Source organism: Rattus norvegicus, chromosome 2 (assembly GCF_036323735.1).
Source record: "Rattus norvegicus strain BN/NHsdMcwi chromosome 2, GRCr8, whole genome shotgun sequence".
Lineage (NCBI taxonomy): Eukaryota > Metazoa > Chordata > Mammalia > Rodentia > Muridae > Rattus > Rattus norvegicus.
The window spans coordinates 194,275,718-194,295,869 of NC_086020.1; the positions used below are offsets into that span (position 1 = coordinate 194,275,718).

Here is a 20,152-nt window from a genome sequence, read left to right on the forward strand (position 1 = left end):
ATATTGGCTAGCTCATTTAACGCTAAACACAGTGCTGAGAAGTTAGCACAATAGCCAGATCTCACTATCTGTAGGGGTAAATAAACAATGATCATATAAGGCAATAAGTATATGCAAAGAAAAATTTAATAGGTGATGAGGGAAATTGGTAATGTTCTGAGATCATATAGAGATGGGTTGCAAATCTAGGAACAGGATTAACATTTACTTCCTTATCTATGCCAGATACTATTCCTGGTATAGTAGATATAGTTAAAATATATATATTTATATTCCCAAAAAAATTCCAGTCTTCATAAAGTTCACATACTATCATTCCAAAGAGAATAGTAACTTTAACTATTCTTTGTATAACTTTAACAATAATAACTTTAACACATCTTTGTGAGGTCTGTTTTCCCAGTTCTCTCTCAACTAAATGTAAGGATTTCCTGGGAAATTACGACACTATTCAGGGACATTCAGACCAGACTCTTCACCCTCACATTTTTATTTTCATTCAGTGAGAGATATGGAAGTTAAGCAAAAGATACAAAAAAAAATGTCAATCTTATTTGCAAATTATCTTTGAGTAGATCCAGAATTTAAATTAAAAATATTGCTAATGAACCTTTTCAGGTAATTTCTTCTGAGATACCTCCAAAGTCTATGCTGGGTCGAAGACTGTATTATAAAACCAATTTTGTTTTAATTCTGGGAAGTAGAACTATGCCAGTAAGATTCCCACATCCCAGCATCACAAGTACTTCAGGCAACAAGGTAATGGCACATCGTTAATGACAGCTACTATTGCTAACTCATGTTAGTTTACAAGATGATCACAGAAATATACATTGTTCCACACGCAGCTTTCAGAGAGAAGTAGAATCCTATCACCTGCTCTGCATACAGTTCAAGAAAAATGTTAGTATTTCAACTCAAGATTGAAGGCAGTCTGAAACCAATCAGAAGTTGTTAATAAGTTTACAAACCCATGCTTCCGCTGCCATTGACAGCTTCTTTGTCCTCATCTTCCTCTTCCTCAGGGAGAGAGCTGTCCATCCTTTCCATCTTGCTGACAGATGTAGTTCGTTTTCTTTGGGATTCTGTGTCAAACTCATTGTCAAAGAGGACCTGATCAACTGGATCGGGCTGGAAAGGACTAGGCTCTGCTGGAGGCTTGGGCGTGCCATAGAAATTTCCTGTGGTGTACAAATGATGGCAGCTGAGAGCACGAATGCTGACCAAGGTACATTAACACTGAATACTGCTTAAAAAGTCCCTCTGCCATTGACTAGAAGGCCAAAGCATTCTGTATGGATGAATTCCTCATATGTTGTCATACATATATTTGCTGGCATACTAATACCATTGTTTTTAATTTTGTTTTACATGGGTCCTTAATTAGGGCTGAATTTAGAAATATAAAAGCATCAATTCTCATATGTAATAATGAAAGACACAAAGGCATATAAAATTAACTAATTTTGTTCTAATGTATAAAATGAATTATTTTACTAAAATGAGGATATATACAAAGGCTAAAAACTATTTCATATAGGACTATAAGCTGTTGTGTAATTTTAAGAAGATTCCTGCACACTTGAATTATATTATCTGACAATTTATTAAAGAGCCATTATATATCAAGTTCTATTCTAGTATACACTCAGAAAAGCAAGAGATAGTTTAATGTTTTCTTCTGAGGATCTTTGATTTTTCCAGTACCAGTACTTGGTCAAGGTTAAAAATAAAAACAAATGAAATAATTTTCAGTTTGTCATGCAGCTCCCACTGAGCAGGCAGGCACCATGGGAAAGTGTTCCATAAGTCTAGCTGTCTTAACAGTCACTGTCCATATGTCAGAGGGGGAAAACATTACCGTGAAATTGGTGAAAGTTTGACTCTAAGTACAATTATCAATATTCAAAAAGTCAGACTCAATTGTTTCTTTGTTTTCAAATACAGATTTAACTGGGTTTTGCCAATAGATGGGTACACAGATTTTGTATTAAAACAGATTAGATTTTCTGTCAATTTTCTGACCTGTATATAAAGATGCAAAGGAAAAGCTGGTTCATTATTTTCTGAGTTGGGGAAAAAGGCACCATAATCTCAATTTTTTTGCATTTTATCTTATTTTATAGACAGGACCTTATTGTGTAGGCCTGGTTGTGCTGAACTCACGATGTATACCCAGGCTGTTCTCAAATCACTGAGATTTACCTGCCAGGCCTCTTCTGGAATTACACGCGTGCGGGACTGTGCCAGCTATTTTTCTGCTTTAAGCTCAATAATCACACTAGCAAAAACTCTGGATCAACCAAAGCAGAAATGAGTGCATGTGTTCTGGGGATGATAGTGTCAACAAAAGTGCACTTTACTGTAAATTCTCAGTGAACTAATGTAGAAAAGTTAACACGTTCTTAAGGAAAGTTAAGGGAAAATGTAGAGTACAAATTGCTATATAGTCAATAAATAGGTTTTGGGGTTTTGCAAATTTTTTTTCTAATTTATTTGTTTAAAAAAAGTCTTCCGGGGTTGGGGATTTAGCTCAGTGGTAGAGCGCTTGCCTAGGAAGCGCAAGGCCCTGGGTTCGGTCCCCAGCTCCGAAAAAAAGAACCAAAAAAAAAAAAAAGTCTTCCTAGGGCTAGGGAAGTGGCCCAGCAGTTAAGAGCAATTGCTTCTCTTGCTCAAGACCCAGGTTCAACTCCTAGCACCTACATGGTAGCTTACTACCATCCATAATTGCAGTTCTAAGAGATCCAACATCCTCTTTTAACCTACACAGGCAAAAGGCATGAACACGGTATACATACATACATACATACATACATACATACATGCAAGGGGCAAAACGGATTTTTTTTAATCTAAAAACTTTTAAGAAAAGAAAAACCTTTTCATTTGTACAGCTATCAACTATTAAACATTTCAAACATGAAATTAAAAATAACATCTGAATCACATTAGAGTTATATATGTCATAAACATATTTGCTTATATAAATATAGGTGTATTCAACCCCCCAGGTATTAGATTTATCTTTTAAAATCAATATTTAGCAGAATCTTCTCACTTCTCCTCTAACCCTCTCTCTCTTTGACAAAGTCTCATATGTAGCCCCAGATGGCCTAGAACTTGCTGTGTAGACCAGGCTGGCTTCTAACTTCCAGAGATCCATCTGCCGCTACCTCCCTGCCCTTGCCCCCACCTTTGCCCCATCCCTGCTTCCCAAGTCCTGAGATTTGGACTACAGGTATATAGTGTCTATGCTGCTCTCTTTTTGAGAACAGGATCTTATTCAAGGCTGAGGTTGAATTCCTGATCTTGCTGCCTCTTATCTCTAAATGCTGGGATAATAGACATGTTCTTGATTGTACTTGATTGTAATTTATTTGCTTTTACTTTTCTCCTTGACACAGGTCTACTTATAGAACCATTATTTTTGTAAGCTTATCAAAGAAGAGCCCCTGTGCTCGGCTGTGAGGAATGAAAACAGACAACTATTCAAAACTACTTCATCAAGCTGAGTAAATACACTCTACAAGTCAAAAATTTTGGTCTAACACCAGGAGAATGATGAAATAAAATACAATACTCAAACTATGGCATATTGTAAGAATTAAATGTAATGAATTCAGATAAATGTGGAACAGTAACAAGGAGTAATCAAAAGCTATAATAATATGTAAAAACAATAAAGAAAAATGAGACAAAGAAACAGATCAGATAAATAATAAATATGTGCAAAAGACACAATAAACATTTTTGAAGAACATAAACAAAATACGAGTATTAAATAAAAAAGAAAGGTCAAATATAAGAGCTAAGCTATCTGAATGAAAGCACACAGATGAAAGTTGGAGCTGCACAGAGATTAGCACCCTATGCAAGGATGACACACAAAATCATGAAGCAGGCTGTATTTTTACTGGACTAAGGGTTTTTTATTTATTATTATTATTAATTTTTACTTTTGGGGGATATCACAGTGTGGAGGGGCACACATGGATGGACTGGGAAGTGAGTGTGACTGGGGTGCATGATGTGAAATTTCCATAGATGTTCCCATAAAAATGTCATATTGAAAGAAAATGAAAACAAATTAGCTTGTCCATTCCTCTGAGACGTCTTCACTTGGCAAAAATGATATTCCTATTATTTTCTGTAAATTTCTTCTTTTGTATCTGTCGTAGCATCTCGGTTTATATTTAGTTTAGTTTTCACTGCCTTCTCTATTAAAATACAAAATTTATTAAAGCAATAGCATTTTGATCTTGTTCACCATAGTATTCCTAGGTCTCTTAAAAGACTTGGCACATAGTACGTACCTGTCAAGTGGTTGCTGAATAAATAAAACATGATCAAATCAATTTTTAAATGAATGGATGATTCATGTGAGCTGAGGCCAGAAAAAGTAGGTCAAAGTTTATAGGCAGGAAGGAAATGACTCAATGTTCTGAATAAGAAAGGGATATGATTAGAAGTACCAGAGTTGAGACTGAGGAAGTCCAGCATTGTAGCAAGGGGCGGGATGGAACTAACAAAAGCAAGACACTGGAAGGCGGCTGGGACAGGGAGACCAACTGCAATAGTATGATGAACTCAATGAAGGGCCTACAGTGTTATAGTGAACTCAATGAAGGGTCTACAGTGTTACAGTGAACTCAATGAAGGGCCTACAATGTTACAGTGAACTCAATGAAGGGCCTACAGTGTTATAGTGAACTCAATGAAGGGTCTACAGTGTTACAGTGAACTCAATGAAGGGCCTACAATGTTACAGTGAACTCAATGAAGGGCCTGCAATGTAGCAGTGAGAACACTGCCAGGGAAGTGGCTACCAGGATGAAATGACTACATGTGGTGACTGAAGGGAAACAAATATGTGCACACATATGCATAAGCATGCATGTGAACTGAGACACATTCAAGGGTATTTACTGGACATCATCTCTTACACACCATCAAGTAAGACAGGCACTGTCCCTGCTACACAGAAGTTGTGAAAGTCACACTTAGAAAAGCAGAACAAACATGACGAAAAAGTATAAGGTGCTATGGGAGTGGATAAGCTCACCAAGAGGAAAAGTGTGTGAGTTTTTTAAAAAGTACACAACATGGAATCATTTAAGAGTTGAAACTGACCTCGTTTGTTCTTCAGAAAAACAAATGAGTATAGTAAACAGAGATATGAAAATCAATTATTGGTGCTTTCTTTTCTGCAAGATTTTCAGGCTTTTCAAAGTATGTAGACTTTAGATTTCCAGCCATGGACAGAAAGTCATCAACAAGCACTTGTTGGGTTCAGAGGATAATGGTGAATTGCTTTGAAATATGCAAACTTGCCAGTTTGACTAATTTTTAGTTTATTGTTCACAATGAACTTTTAAATGTGATATAATGCTTTTGGTTATTGTCTAATTCCATCTAATCAGTAAATTGGAAATTTCCTAATTAAAAGAAAATCACATTTTCTTATGTCTTAAGACTTTATTTTATGCATACAGTTATTTTGCCTCATATATATCTGTATACCATATGTGTGCAGTGCCCACAGAGGCCCAAAGAGGGCACTGTATCCCCTGTAACTGAAGTTTAAAACAGTTGCTAGCCATCATGCAGATACTAGAAATCAAAAACAAGTCTTTTGGAGGAACAGCCAGTGTTCTTAACTGTTAATCCATCTCCCTAGGCCTCGCAAATAACTTTTTAAAAATTGTATTTACTGATACAATTCCCTCTGAAATGATTCTGGTTATCTGGAGGTAATTTTAATATTTGGGGACATACCATCATACGTTCCACTTTCTAACAATGCTCCGCTTTCTTCCAGTGCCTTGAATTGTTCAACAGAAATGAAATTATAGTCCACCCCTGGAACTTCCCCATCCCTGGGAGCCCTTGTAGTGCCTAAGGAGAAAAGAAAAAAGATAATCGTAAAATACTTTTTAAAATACAAATAATCAGATGTCAGTCTAAGAAGACTACATGGAAGACAAAACTTATTTAATACATTGTATCTGATGTATTAAAGTATAATAATAACTATATGAGAAAATATACTTGAATAAAATAGTAATAAAATTCAAATCTATAAAAACCCTATAGTAAGTTTAGTGTCAATAAAGACTTAATTTCCTGGCATACAGATTTTTAAAATATTTTATTTTTAAACTTTTAAGAGTGTGTGTGTGTGTGTGTGTGTGTGTGTGTGTGTGTGTGTGTGTGTGTGTATGGGAGCACCAAGCTCCCAGATGTAAGGGTAGACCACTCTGCTTCTCCCTCCCCAGCTAAGCTGTACTGACTTTGACACACAACTGATCCAAGCTGGACCCAGACAACTAATGAGCCATGGCAACAACACACGATGGCTATTTTAAGCCACAGAACTTCAAGGCAATTTGTTATGTAGCAAAGTCTAACAGGATGTGCAAATGAACAGTACTGTAAAATATATGGCTACATAAAATTCAATTCATAGGCAAATCATACTGCAAATAATGCCATAAGGATAGCACTAACCAAAGGGGCAAGAAGAACTTAGTCTGCAATTATTATAATCTATGGTCTGCTTTAGAAGAGTCATTTAACTTATCTGGGATTCATTATCTTTCTCCAAAGTGGTGGTGGACAAGACGGTGCTCATGATCCTATTAAGGCATGGATATCATAGGATTCCAAAACATACATTGCTAAGACTTAGAAAATGGCTCTAATTCTCATCACAAATTACTATAAACTCTGGCTGCCTCTCATGAAGATTAAAAAAAAAACCCTTATTTTCTTACCCTTTTGCCTTTATTATCTCAAAAATGTCTTTAGTTTCTTGACATTCTCTCTATATTTTATGTGTACGAGTTATATAATACGTTTCTCCTTTTTACAAAGAAAAGAAGTTCTGTCTACTCAGTTTCCACCTCCTCTCATTTTCTCCTCAGCACATTAGAATCTTATCTTTGCCCCAATCATTCAATAAGAAATTTTCTATGTTCAAAGCTAATCTCTACTTTAACTCAATCTTTCTACAGCTGCAACCATTTAATACAGTTAATCAAATGGTGGTGGTGACCACCAACCATAAAGTTACTTCATTATTAGTTAACTGTTATTTTGCTACTGTTATGAATCATAACATAAAATCTCTGATATGAAAATATCTGATATGTGACCCCTCTTGGGTCCCTACACACAGTTTGAGAACCATTTTCTTAGAGCATAACCCCTGGTAAGCCGACAGTACTCCAGGAGAAGAACATATATCCAAGAATGTTTGTGCAAATTGATCCTGATGGGAGGAAAAATTAGGTGAGCTGAGAAAGAAAGTAAAGTTAATCTGTTTAAGAGGTGAGAGGAGTAAATATAATCAAAACACAGTGTAAAAAACTTTTCAGTGGGGGAAGTTATTTGGGCCAAGTGAGATGGCTCAGTGGGTAAAAGCACTCCCCACTCAAGCCTGATGACTTAAAAGTTGATCCCCAAATCTCAAGGTGGAAGCAGAGAATCACTCTCAAAAGCTGTTCTCTGATCTCTACATGTGCACTTAGAGCACACAACAACAACAACAACAACAGACAAGAAATAAACAAAAGTCCATGGAATTTAGTCATGGGCTCCAAACTAATATAATTCTTGTGAAACTTAATTGGTTGTCATGTGACAGACATGGTGTTTCCTCCTGCCTTTAATCAGGAGACAAGGGAGGTAAAGACAAGGTTTGAGAGCACAAGGCCAACCTGGCAACACAGTGACACTCTATTTCAGAAAACAAAGAGCAAGTTAGTTACCGTCAACATAGATTAGCATAAAAAATGAAATCTGATTAACTTCTCTCAGTTTTTGGCATATGTGTGTTTTTTTGCTCAAACGTGGCCCAAGCTAGAGTCAGCCGAGGAAGGAGCCTCAGTTGAGGAAATGTTTCCATGAGATCCAGCTGTAGGCATTTTCTCAATAAGTAACCAATGGGGCAGGGCCTCAGCCCATTGTGGATGCTGCCATCCCTGGGCTGGTGGTCCTGGGTTCTATAAGAAAGCAGGCTGAGTAAGCCAGGGGAAGCAAGTCAGTAAGCAGCACCCCTCCATGGCCTCTGTATCAGCTCCTGCCTCCAGGTTCCTGCCCTGATTTCCTTCAATGATGAACAGCAAATAGGGAAGTGTAAGTGGAATACACCCTTTCCTCAATTTGCTTTTTGGTCATGATATTATAGAAACCCTAGCAAAGACACTCACTTTCCCTTCTGCTATGAACTCTTACCAGAAGCCAAGCAAATGCTAGCACCATGCTCTTGAACTTTCAGATTAATGAGTCAAACCCCACCCCCAAAACCCAAACCCTTTTTCTTTATAAACTACCCAGTCTCAGTAATTTCTAACAGCAACAGAAAATAAATTATGCCACTAGCTATATAGATTTTCTGTTATAAAGTAGCTACCTTTTAAAAAATTAATTTGTAGGTCTTTAGGTTCTTGATGCTATAATAAATCAGTAAATCTAATCTGACAGGAGTCTGTACAATACACCATCATTTCATCTCTAAAGATGATTTAAAACTCTATTGTAAGATTGTGCCCCAGTTGTTATTATTTTAGAACATGAGATAATTGTTGTACTAATGATGAAGTTTTATAGTCCCTTTTCAAGAACATGTATTACATAGAAAACATTTCTATGAAGTATGAGCTTTCTAAAAGTAATTTCTTCTTATTGGACATGTGTCCAATAGACACTGAAGAGAAACTAGAGCCAGAGATAACCTTTCAAAAACTATTACAATCCTGCAAACAAAACAAATAGTTCTAATAAAATATTACTGCAGTTGAAAATAAATGCTAAAATTCTAATAAAAAGTACTAGAGTCCAGAAGCTATTTTTTTTAAATGATGGGGTAAGTCATGTGCTACAGAACTCTTAAGACTAACCATTATGATCAAACAGAGGCCACACTGAAGGAAGTAGGCCCCGTCGTTTCTACTTGAGTTCCCTCAGGTACAGCATTCAGCTGTGCTCATTTATTCTGATTTCTTGGTTCTATTTGATGATAAGACACTTAGCTTGTGAAAAAAATGACATAAGAACTAAGACAACCTGTTACATTGCTATCATGCACACTTACCAATCGTATCTGAGATAATTTGCATTAGAGAAATAAATACCCAAACAGGCATTATCTCCTCTTACTCTGATTTGTTTTATTTTTTTCTCTGTGTGTGTGGGGTACTCACATGTATGATGCACATGTCTGTGTGAATATGTGTGGGCATGTGTGTGCAAGTGCAATACCTGTCCATAGATGCAAAGGCCAAATGACAACGTAATGTGTCCTTCCTCATCACCTTTGCCTGTCGTTCAGAGGCAAGATCTCTCCCTGAACTTGGGCTTGAGTTTCCTTAGCAAAGTTGGAAGCCAGCAAGGCCTGGTCATCCTCCTCCTCCTCACGCCCATCTGTGAGCAGTTAAGATATTCTCAGAATGCCTGGCTTATTACAGGGGTGCTGGGATACAGCTCCAGTCCTCACAGTTGTGCAATACGTCCTCTGAGTGGATAAGCCGTGTGTAGCCTTAGAAAGTACTGTAGCAAAGTCAGACTCACAATCGTTCCTAAGTAAAGTGAAATAGATGTGGAGTGGAGAGTGGAGAGGAGGGAGCATGAAGAGCATTCCCGTTTCCTATTTATTCCAATGATACCCACCAGGATTTACTAAAAAGCCAATTATCAGTCACAACAATTCTGTAGAAATGAGTATTTGCCACCAGGCTTTCTATTACATCCTATTATTATGCTACAATTATTCTATTTTCACGATAAACTGATAAACAGCATACAAAATTTGTTATTTTCCAGTAATAACTTTCCTCTATAGCTTCTAGAATCAAATACATAAAAGGAAGGCTCAAAATGAAAGAACCAGAAATTTCTATTGCCTGGCAAGATGGCGTACAAGGTAAAGTGAGTTTAATCCCATGACCAACCTGGTAGAGAGAACTGAGTCTCTCACATTGTCCCTCTGACCTTTCCTCCCTCCCAAGTGAATGAATAAGTGTAATAAAAAAGTTTTAGAGGCACTTCCCATCAATTTATTCAGATCTTTTTAGTCTTTTTTTTTTAGGACAGATGTGAAAAAAATACAAGAGCACAAATCTACTTTTATTTATTTACTCTCCATTAGTTTAGATCCGGGATGGGCACAGCATCACACGGATTCCATGTCCAGTGGCCTTTGCAGGAAGGTTGCTTTGGAATTTGGCACGAACCATGCCACTGTTTCCATGGGCCCGAGTTACTTTTCCCCAGATCACTCTGGTTTTGTCTGGTTTGCCTCCAGGAGTCACTGTATTGTTTTTTGCTTTGTACACACACCTCTTGCTTAAGTAGAACTCAGTTTCATCTTGGGCATAAACACCTTCAATTTTAAGAAGAGCCGTGTGTTCTCTTTGGCTCTGGAGGCCTCGCCTGTAGCCAGCAAAAATGGCCTTGCACCACAGCCTTCCAGACATACTTGCTTTTTTTTTTTTTTTTTTAGAAGTCCTGTTCCCAGCAGGCCTCCAAAGGCACCAAGATGGTGGAAAGAGAGATCTTTTTAGTCTTATCTTATAGAAAAATATTATGGGGGCTGGAGAGATGGTTCAGTGGTTAAGGGCACTGACTGCTCTTCCAGAGGTCCTGAGTTCAATTCCCAGCAACCACATGGTGGCTCACAACCATCTGTAATGGTATCTTCTGATGTGCAAAGACAGCTACAGTGTGCTCATATACATAAAATAAAAAAAATGAATCTTTTAAAAAAAAGAAACCTTATACTCATTTAGGTTAATTTCTAGGTGTCTCATTCTTTTTCTTTTGGGACAAGATTTCACAGTACAGCTCTGGCTGTTCTCAAACTTAGAGTGATCCTCATGCTTCAGCCTGCCAAGTGCTAAGATTAAAGTCATGTGCCACCATGCTACTTTGGGGAGCAAGCTTGTCAGATAAGCCTTCTACCTCTGACCTATATCCCAACCAAATTCTTAGCAAACTTTTATTTTTAAATTACTGATGGAATAAAATAATACAAAAACGGAGGTTTGGTCATTGTATTGGAGTATTAACTTACCTATAATGAAATGTACTAATTCTAATAGTATAATTGCTGTGAGTTTAAAAAACCACAAGCCCCAAGTTTTCCTAGGACCTTCTGTGGCCTCATTTCTATGGCAGCAGCTGATCTACTGACATTACAGTTTGCTTTTAATAGAAGCCTCCTGTGCATGGAACAGTAGGCTGCCTATACTAATTGTCTGCATCTGGCCTCTTTAGTCTGGAACGAGGCTTAGGACGCACCCATGTTTAATTTCTTCTGACGTATGACATTATGTCTTTTATTGAAAAAAAAAAAAAGGTCCTTGTCATTCTTTTCCAAGCAGAATGACTTCTATGTCTTTTTGTTGTTTCATTATTCTGGCTAGAATTCTATACTGTGCTGAACAGTATAGCAGCAATAAACTTCCCTCGTATGTCACCTCATAGTATAGAAAAAGCTTACTGATGAGTGTGATGCTACTTGTGGACTTGTCAGATACACTCTCTATATACTGAAGTAGTTTCCTTTCCTTATACTCCTAATCTGATGAGTATGGTATTTTTCAATCATAATAGAATATTAAATTTTGTGAAATACTTTTTCTGTATTAACTGAGATGTATATGTACATTTATTGGTTCATAGGTTAAACTATATTCATATTGCAGGTATAAATCCCACCTATTCATTACAGATTATTGTTTTAACTGAATTAGATTTACTAATATTTTAAGACTAGGGGTCAATAGTTATAATGGGTTTAGGCTTTTTGTTGAAAAATACTATTTTAATTTCCCCAATAGTCACAGGTCTCCTCATGTTTTTTGATTTTTTATGATTCAGTCCTGGTAAGGTTTTGTTTCTGGTTAGTCACTTACCTATTTCCTCTAGTTACTAACTGCATAGTGTACAGTTATTCCTAGTATTGTCATAACTCTCACATCAGTTTTCATGTCTTCACTTTCTTATTTTAGACACTAAGGTTTGCTCTGCCAATTGTTCATTTTCAAAATCTTGGCTTCACTCATTTCTTCTATGGCCTTTCTATTTTGTATTTAATTATCTCTGCTCTTAACATCGCTATCCCTTCCTCTTGTTGACTTTGGGTTCAGCTTCTCCCTGTTGTTGGTCCTTCAAGCACAAAGTTTAAAATTCTCAGGTGACTGGTTTCCCTCGTAACTTTCATCACATCCTGTAAGGTTTGGTATGTTGTATTTTCAGTTTTACTGATGCCAGATAAGTTCTCAACTTGACTGTAATTCCTATTTTCAGCCACTTGTTATTTAAAGGTGCCCTGTTTTAACTTCCACACATTTGTAGTTTTCTGCTTTTCTCCTGTTATTAGTTTATTTCACTATGGTCAGGAGAGACACTTCATATATTTAAATTTGTTAAAGAGACTGTGTGTGTGGCCTGAGGATGTGTATGCCACTGCTGTTGCATAAAGAACTCTGTATTTAACCGCTAGCTCCATTTGGTCTATTATGTTATTAAAGGTCTCTGTTTTAGGCTGGGCAGTGGGGCATACCTTTAATCACAGCACTTGGGAGGGAGAACCAGGAAGGTCTCTGTGGGTTTTAGGCCAGCTTGGTCTACATAATAGAGTTCTACAACAGCTAGATAGGACACCGTTTTTCAAAAAAGATTTTCTTTTTTTCCTGTGCTAAATTTCTTTTTGTTTATGGGTAGGATACCTCTATAAAGAGATACTAATATCTGATGATCTATTTACCACTGATGGGCACTGGGGCTATTTCTCAATTTTGGCTATTATAACTAAAGAAGCCAAGAACTTATAAGTCTTTAAATAGAATCATATTAATTTATATTGGGTTAATGCCTAAGAATGAAAATGCTGAATCATATGGTGAATAGCATATTTAACTTTATTATTAAATGTATATTTACTATTATTAAATGTATATTTACTATTATTAAATGTATATTTAATTTACATGTAAATTTCAAATTATTTTTCCTAAGGTAAATCATTCTACATTCTCACAAACATATAAGCTGGTTTATTAATATAAATCTTTACATGTAGAAATTTTTTGAAGGTTACCAGTCAAATTTCCTAAATCCTAAAAATAAATTAAGTTGATAAGGAAAATGGAATAAATTACATTACAATTCTGTGAGAAACAGTCTTAACAATTTGATGTAGAGCTTATTGGTTTAAAGAAACTGACTGATATCAACTGAAAGTAAGAGTGGACAACACTGGAAACCAGTATCAACTGTTCAAGCTGGGTTTCCAGACAATAGGACAGTGCATGTACGAAAGCACCATTTAAAATCCATCCAGTCTTACTGGCAGCTATTCTCTAAAAGTGTGTTTGCAAGTCCCTGTCTGTAATGGTGTGTCTTTCTTACAAAAGCAACATCAATGTGATCATATGCATAGCTATGCTTCGTACAAATTCTGTGAGTGCCATTTCAAGAAACAGCAGGTTTTGAAAACTAAGCTCTTAAATTGGCAGTTTCAACATAGGACTCCCTGTAATACTATTAACTTTGCTGGGAGAGCTGAAGGTTACTTATTTGAATACCACCCAGTAATATCCCCTGGCACTTTTCACTATGAGTATTTGCTATAAAGTTCAATCTTTCATAAACACTATAGCAGAAAAATGCAAAAATAAGCAGTAAATATTATGAAACACTACTGTATGATAATTTGAAATTTTGAGGTAAAAGCATTAGATATTTCAAGGTAAAATCAAACTGAAAAGAAACACAAAATATTTTCATCATAAAAATTAGATGATACAATCTGTAATCTAATGTCCAATGTGAAGACATTTTTAAACAGTCTTTTAACAAGCTGAGAATATCACTACAAAAATCAAAAAAAATCTCTACCTGGAATATCTGTCAAGACCAAAGGTTAACAAATAATATAATGGTTGCTTAATGTGTCTTACACTTTCATTCTGGGAGTTTATGCCATCAAATCTACAGAACTTTTTCTGAAATAAGGTCTTGTTCTACAGCTCAAGCTGCTTTTAAACTTGTTGGCATCCCCTTGGCTTTAGCCTCAAGTTCTGGGATTAAAGATATTAGCCACCACACATGGTTTAAATTAGTTATTTGGCACTCATATTGTACTAATATTCCATTCTTTAAAAGATTTCCTCTATTAAGTGTCTGTATTGGTAGAAATCATTTAAAAGTTATTAAAATCTTGTTAGTTCATAATAATAAAATATTAGACAAAGCGTACTACTTTCTTCCTGTAGTACAGGACTCCCTATGCAACACTCCATCCCAGATCACAGTGTTTGCAGCTATCATTACTGTTCTGTCAACCAAGTACAGCAGCCATTGGGCTCATAAGTACTGGATTCATTTGGCATTTTGTCATAGTCAACCACAGAAAAAAAACCCATGATTAAACTCATGTGAGTCCTCAGTTTGTCATGAGCTTTAAGTCTCCTACTCCTCACTGCAAAGAACTGAGCACTGGTTCCAGATCAAGAATACAACCAAAACCTCCCTCAAGATCCCTTCTTAGAGAGTCTGTTTTCTGAGACCATTATCATTACCAATTCTTTGACAGTCAGGATTCAGAAAAGAGAAAGAAAAAGTAACAGGATGGTTAAAGAACTATTAACAGTATTTACAGAGAATTAACTGAGATTTAACAAGAATTCTAAGTAGAACTAAGAGATAACTCTGAAAAGTACCAACTTATACCCAAGGAAAAATACCCAAGTGCAGCCTGCCATGGAGGAACATGCCCCAAAATCTCTATTTCAGATCTCATTCATGCAGGTGTGGTAAGAGTAAACAATCTTGCTGGATTGCTAGGAGACAATGCCACTTCAGTGGGTCAAGGCAGGAAGTGGGTCAGAACAGTCTAGAGTTAGTGAGTCACCAGCAAGCTGCCCAGGGGAGTGGTAGTGGGTAAAGGGTGTTTTAATAGAAAAACAACTGGAACACTTGTTGAACTTGCCAGAAACCTCTTCTAGGTGCTATTGTATCAAGTGAGGAACACAGCTTGATCCACCACAGCCGCCACAATGTAACAATTGGTAAGTAGATGTAACAGTAGAATTAAGGACGCTACTAATGAGGGCTCTACTATTTATGCTGACAAGCGCCTCACTGGTATCACTGAAATTCCTCTGAGGAGCTGACTGCTAGGTACTGCTGAAATTAACTAGTTTTTTTTTTTTTTTTTTTTTTTGCAAAGCAAGAGCAAAAAGACAAAAGCTGAAACCAAGAGAAGAAACCTGTTCTTTTTCCAGAATCATTCCTGTGCCCTCTAGTGACAAAGCTTAGCACTGTACTGGAGGGTAGAAGAACAATGTCCCAATATTACAGGTAGGCAAGAAATAGTAATTTGGCATGGATAGGCAATGAGCAAAAACTGGCTTTCTGAGACACTCTCATGTTAATGGGAATTAAATTTAATATAAGAAGTTCTACATATATAAAAAAATATCACTTTCTCCTCTACTGTGTCATACTTGTTTTCAAGTTATACACTAACCTTGCATTTCTGTAATAAGCCCTAATTAACATACATCCTTTTATATACTGTTACATACTGATTTGCTGAAATACTACTAAATGTTTTGAATCAATGTTCATGAAATTTGAAGTCTACTATTGTTTAATTTTAATATTTGTCTACTTTTTGTTCAGTTACGTACAATAATGTTCAAATAACGGAGTGAATTGGGAATTGTCCCCGCTTATTTTATTATTAGCTCACTTTACATAACGGGTGCTTTATGTCTGTACACATGTCCATGCCTTCTGCCCGCCCCCAGAGGTCGGAACTGGAGTTACGGACAGTTGTGAGCTGCCTCCTAGGCACTGGGAATCACATGGATCCTCTGAATGAGCAGGAAGTGCTCGTAGCCAATAAGATTTGTTCGAAATCCTCTCTTCTATTGTCCAGAAAATGTATGGAATTGATTTTCTTTTTGGAAAATTTACCTACTATCTGGACCTGAAGTTTTCTTTATAATAAAATTACCAACTATAAACTTCTCTAAAGAAAAGTTTTTGGGTTATCTTTTAGAATGAGCACTGGTAGTTTTAGTATTCTGAAGAATTTGTTCATTTCATACAATTTGAGGAATTTATTTCAGTATAAAATTTCTCAGAATGTTTTTAATATTCACCTAATTCATCTAATTGTCTCTCTCTCTTTCCAAAGTAGTATGGTTATATTTTTAGGTCATCAATCAAATTGATGCAAAAAACAAATCAACTTTTGTTTTTCTCTATTTCCTATTTCACTAAGTCTTGCTTTCACTTCTACTAATTTCTTTCCTAGCTAGTTTTGCTTTATGCTATTCTTTTTCTTTCCATTCTTAAGACAAATGTTTGTATCATCTGAGAGCTTTGTTAACTAATACAAATATGTAGTATGTTTCCATCCAAATGGTGCTCTAGCTTCCTAGAAAATTTTTTATTCAACATGTTTGATACTTTTCTGCTATGTTGCTGTGTTTGTTTTATTTCTCTGTTGATTTTTTTTGATAAGCAAGTTAGGAATATTACTTAATTTCCAAGTATGGAGATTTTCTAGATTTCATTCTGTCGATAATTTCTAATTTAGTTTCCACTATAGTGAAGTAACATATTTTACATTATGTAAACATTCTTACTTCACTGAGTCTCCTTTTGTGGTTCAGTCACCATAGTTACAACATTTCATGCCTACTAGAAAAGAATGTACACTGTACTATTGTTGGGCAGTGTATTCTAATAAATAGTAACTAGTCATAATAATAGAGTGCTGTTCTTTTTTATTATTTATTTACATTCCAAATCTTGCCCCTTTCTGGCCCTCCTTCCACAAGTTTTTCACCCCATTTCCTCTCCCCTTTGCCTCTGGGAGGGTGTTCCTCCACCCACCAACCCACTCCCACCTCACCCTTCTAACATCCCCCTTCCCTGGGACATCAAGTTTCTACAGAATTAAGTACATCCTTTCCCACTGAGGCCAGACAATGCAGTCTTCAGCTTCATGTGTTAATGGGGACCAAGGACTAGCCATGTTTGCTTGATGGCTAGTGGGTTAGTTAATACTGTTGTTTTTTCCTATAGGGTTGCAATCCTCTTCAGCTCCCTCAATCCTTCCCCTAACTCTTCCATAGGAGTCCCTGACCTCAGTCCAATGGTTGGCTGTAAGTATCTGCGTCTGTCTCGGTCAGCTGCTGGCAGAGCCTCTCAGAGGACAGCCATGCTAGGCCCTTGTCTTCAAGCACAACAATGTTATCAGTTATATATCAGGGTTTGGGGCCTGCACATGGGCTGGATCCCAAGTTGGGTCAGTCTCTGGATGGCCTTTTCTTCAGTCTCTGCTCCATTTTTGTCCCTTTAGACAAGAAGAATTCTGGGTCAAAAATTTTAAAGATGGGTGGGCCCCCCTGCCACAAATGGAGGCCATGTCTATCTACCGGAGGTGGTCTCTTTAGGTTCCATCTCCCCATTGTTGGGCATTTCAGCTACGGTCATCTCCATTGGGTCCTGGGAGCCTCTAACATCCGTCATGTCTGGGAATTTCTAGAGGTCCCCACAACCGCCATCTCCCACTGCACACTGCTGCATATTTCTATTTATTCTCCCTCTGGGCTTCTCTTGTCTCCCCCATTCCTGATCCTGACCCCCTTCCCCTCCTCTTCCCCTCTCTCAGGTTCCTCCCTCCCTATATTTCCCTATATCAACACTTGGGCCTTCCTTCATCTGGTTTCATCTGGCTGTGAATTATACCATGGGTATTCTGAATTTTTCAGCCAACATCCACTTATCAGTGAGTTCATATCATACATGTCCTTTTGGGTCTGAGTTATCTCACTCAGGATATTTTCTAGTTCCGTTCCATCCATTTGCCTGCAAAATTCACGATGTCCTCGTTTTTAATAGCTGAGTAGTATTCACTGTGTAGATGAACTACACTTTCTATATCCATTCTTCCATTGTAATATAGTGGAGCACATGTCCTTGTGATATAGTGAAGCATCTTTGGGTATATGCCCAGGAGTGCTATAGCTGGGTCCTCAGTTCGATTAGTTTATATTTCTATGTGTTCACACTCATTGATCTTTACTTCTGCATTCTGGAATCTGTTTTTATATCTGAGTTTTAAGTTTTACTTCCTTTTTGCTGTTATACTTTCTCTTGACTGTGTTCACTGCATGGTTTAATCCTTGAACATTTTTTAAAACTCTAACATTCCTTGTGTGGTAGTATGTCTCATGTATCATTTCTATATCTTTCCTATCAGCTGACCTGTATTTTGAAAACTCTAGATCATATTTGACTATTTTTTCATGTCTAGTGATTTTTCTTAGATTTTTGACATAAATATTTTCATATTTGGTGTCTCTCTTATTGTAACATAAAAAACAATCTCTCTTTCTGAAAGAAAAGTTACATGCATATTCCCTGATGCTTTGAGACCTTGCTTAATTTAACTTTGTTCAAGTGGGGTCTCCGCTCAGAGTGCTTAGAATTCAAATGTCTCTAAGTAACCATTGGGAATGGTTAACCCTATAGTTTCCAAACAGTTCTCCAGATACTTTAGACTTCTTGAATCTATATTTCTAATCTCTCGGCTCAGGGCCTGCCATACTCTGCCCTGCTCTCCTTGATGCTGTCGTATAGAAAATGCCTTATAGCACAGTCTCTTCCTCTCCCAAGGACCATGATACTGTTGTACAGCCCAGCATCTCCCACAAGAGTGCCTGTCTACTTGCACACCATGCTTCTACCCGCCTGCACCTCTCTCTTCTAAATAAGCTTGGACGTTAGTGTAAATTCCCCTTTGTGGCTTCTGTGTAATTCTAGTATGTCCGCATAATGTTTTAAGCATTTATATGCTTTCTAGTACAACCATTTAGACTCATTTATACTTTTATTTTCTCAGACCTTTTATCAGAATTTTCTCCACACAGATCTGAAATCTTTTAGTAAGAATGGTATTTAAAGACCAGATATGACCATTCAGTTTGCTAAACACTACTAATGTACCCTTATTTACAGGTTCAGGTAGGAAATTTTCGACATTTCCGTTTACAAATGTGAATGTAAACAAGCTAAGAAGTCCTATTAAGCTCTGAAAGGCTGCAACTCCTTGCATCCTATGAACTAAAACTATTTAGGTTGTAGCTTCTTTCTAGGACAAAATATCACACTGTGGAGAAATGCAAAACCAAGATAATATAGCAAAGTAAAAGGCAACACATGAAAAGGGCAAAGCACATAAGGAAGACAGTCTTAAAAGTACATCATTATCTTTCCATAATGTATTTCATCAAGGGAAGCGGGAACTCGACATCTATGAAACTTAAAAGCATTATCCTAAAAAGGCCATGGAATTAGAAAGGAGAATTAGCTTTACAGCCTCCTTCATAGCTGGTGTCCACTGACTGAGTGCATTCCTTCCTCGTCCTTAACACTTAGCTTTTCTGTTCTCTTATGGATTTGGTGGTGGATAAGTGCATAACATATATTCCAACAGTGTGAGTGTAAATACAATTTGGAGCTACACAGCTTCCCTTCCAAATGGCTAGTCAAAATGTATAGAAGTTCACTAAAACATATAGACTTTGGATCTGGTTAATTTTGGTGAATGACTTGTTTTTCAAGTTTTTTTTTTATAATACTCTTTTTTAAGTAGAAAGAACAGGAAAATACAGGATGATGAGGAACAATGGAATACAAAAGGACACATGCATCATGTTAGAGGATGTAAAGTCAACGGTTTTTACAGTTTCAACACTATTGTGTTTTTCCTTTGTGTGGTGGATCACTGAATAAGGCTGTAGTTGAAGGAAGTATGTAAAACTCTAGGTAAAGCCCCACTGCTGTGGGATGGCCATCCTAATTGAATACAAGTTGTTGACACATAGCAAGTCAGGAACTGGGCAAGTGTTTGAGTGGCTACATTAATTTGGCTGTATGATATTTTTATTTATGAGTTTGTTTCAATAGAGTGATTTTATAAAATAAATAAAATGGTGTCCTGAGTTGTTCATCAAACATAATGGTAAGCTACTTAAGAGGTAATGAAAATCAGATTGCTATAAAAATCTTTTAAAGCAAGGCTTTATGCCAGCAAACAAATAGATAACTGCTTGCTTCAGTTAAC

General features: G+C 36.7%; 1 protein-coding gene across 3 annotated transcripts in view; it reads right to left on the reverse strand.

The window, feature by feature from the left end:
- The window catches only part of Magi3 (membrane associated guanylate kinase, WW and PDZ domain containing 3), a 198,882-nt gene that overhangs the window by 69,131 nt on the left and 109,599 nt on the right, over positions 1-20,152 (reverse strand). For all 3 annotated transcript variants that reach the window (XM_039101721.2, NM_139084.3, XM_008761367.4), the window contains exons 3-4: positions 5,776-5,895; positions 972-1,181 (exon numbers count right to left, since the gene is read on the reverse strand). In XM_039101721.2, the coding sequence (XP_038957649.1) occupies positions 972-1,181; positions 5,776-5,895 (330 nt within the window). The remainder of the gene's footprint in view (positions 1-971; positions 1,182-5,775; positions 5,896-20,152) is intronic.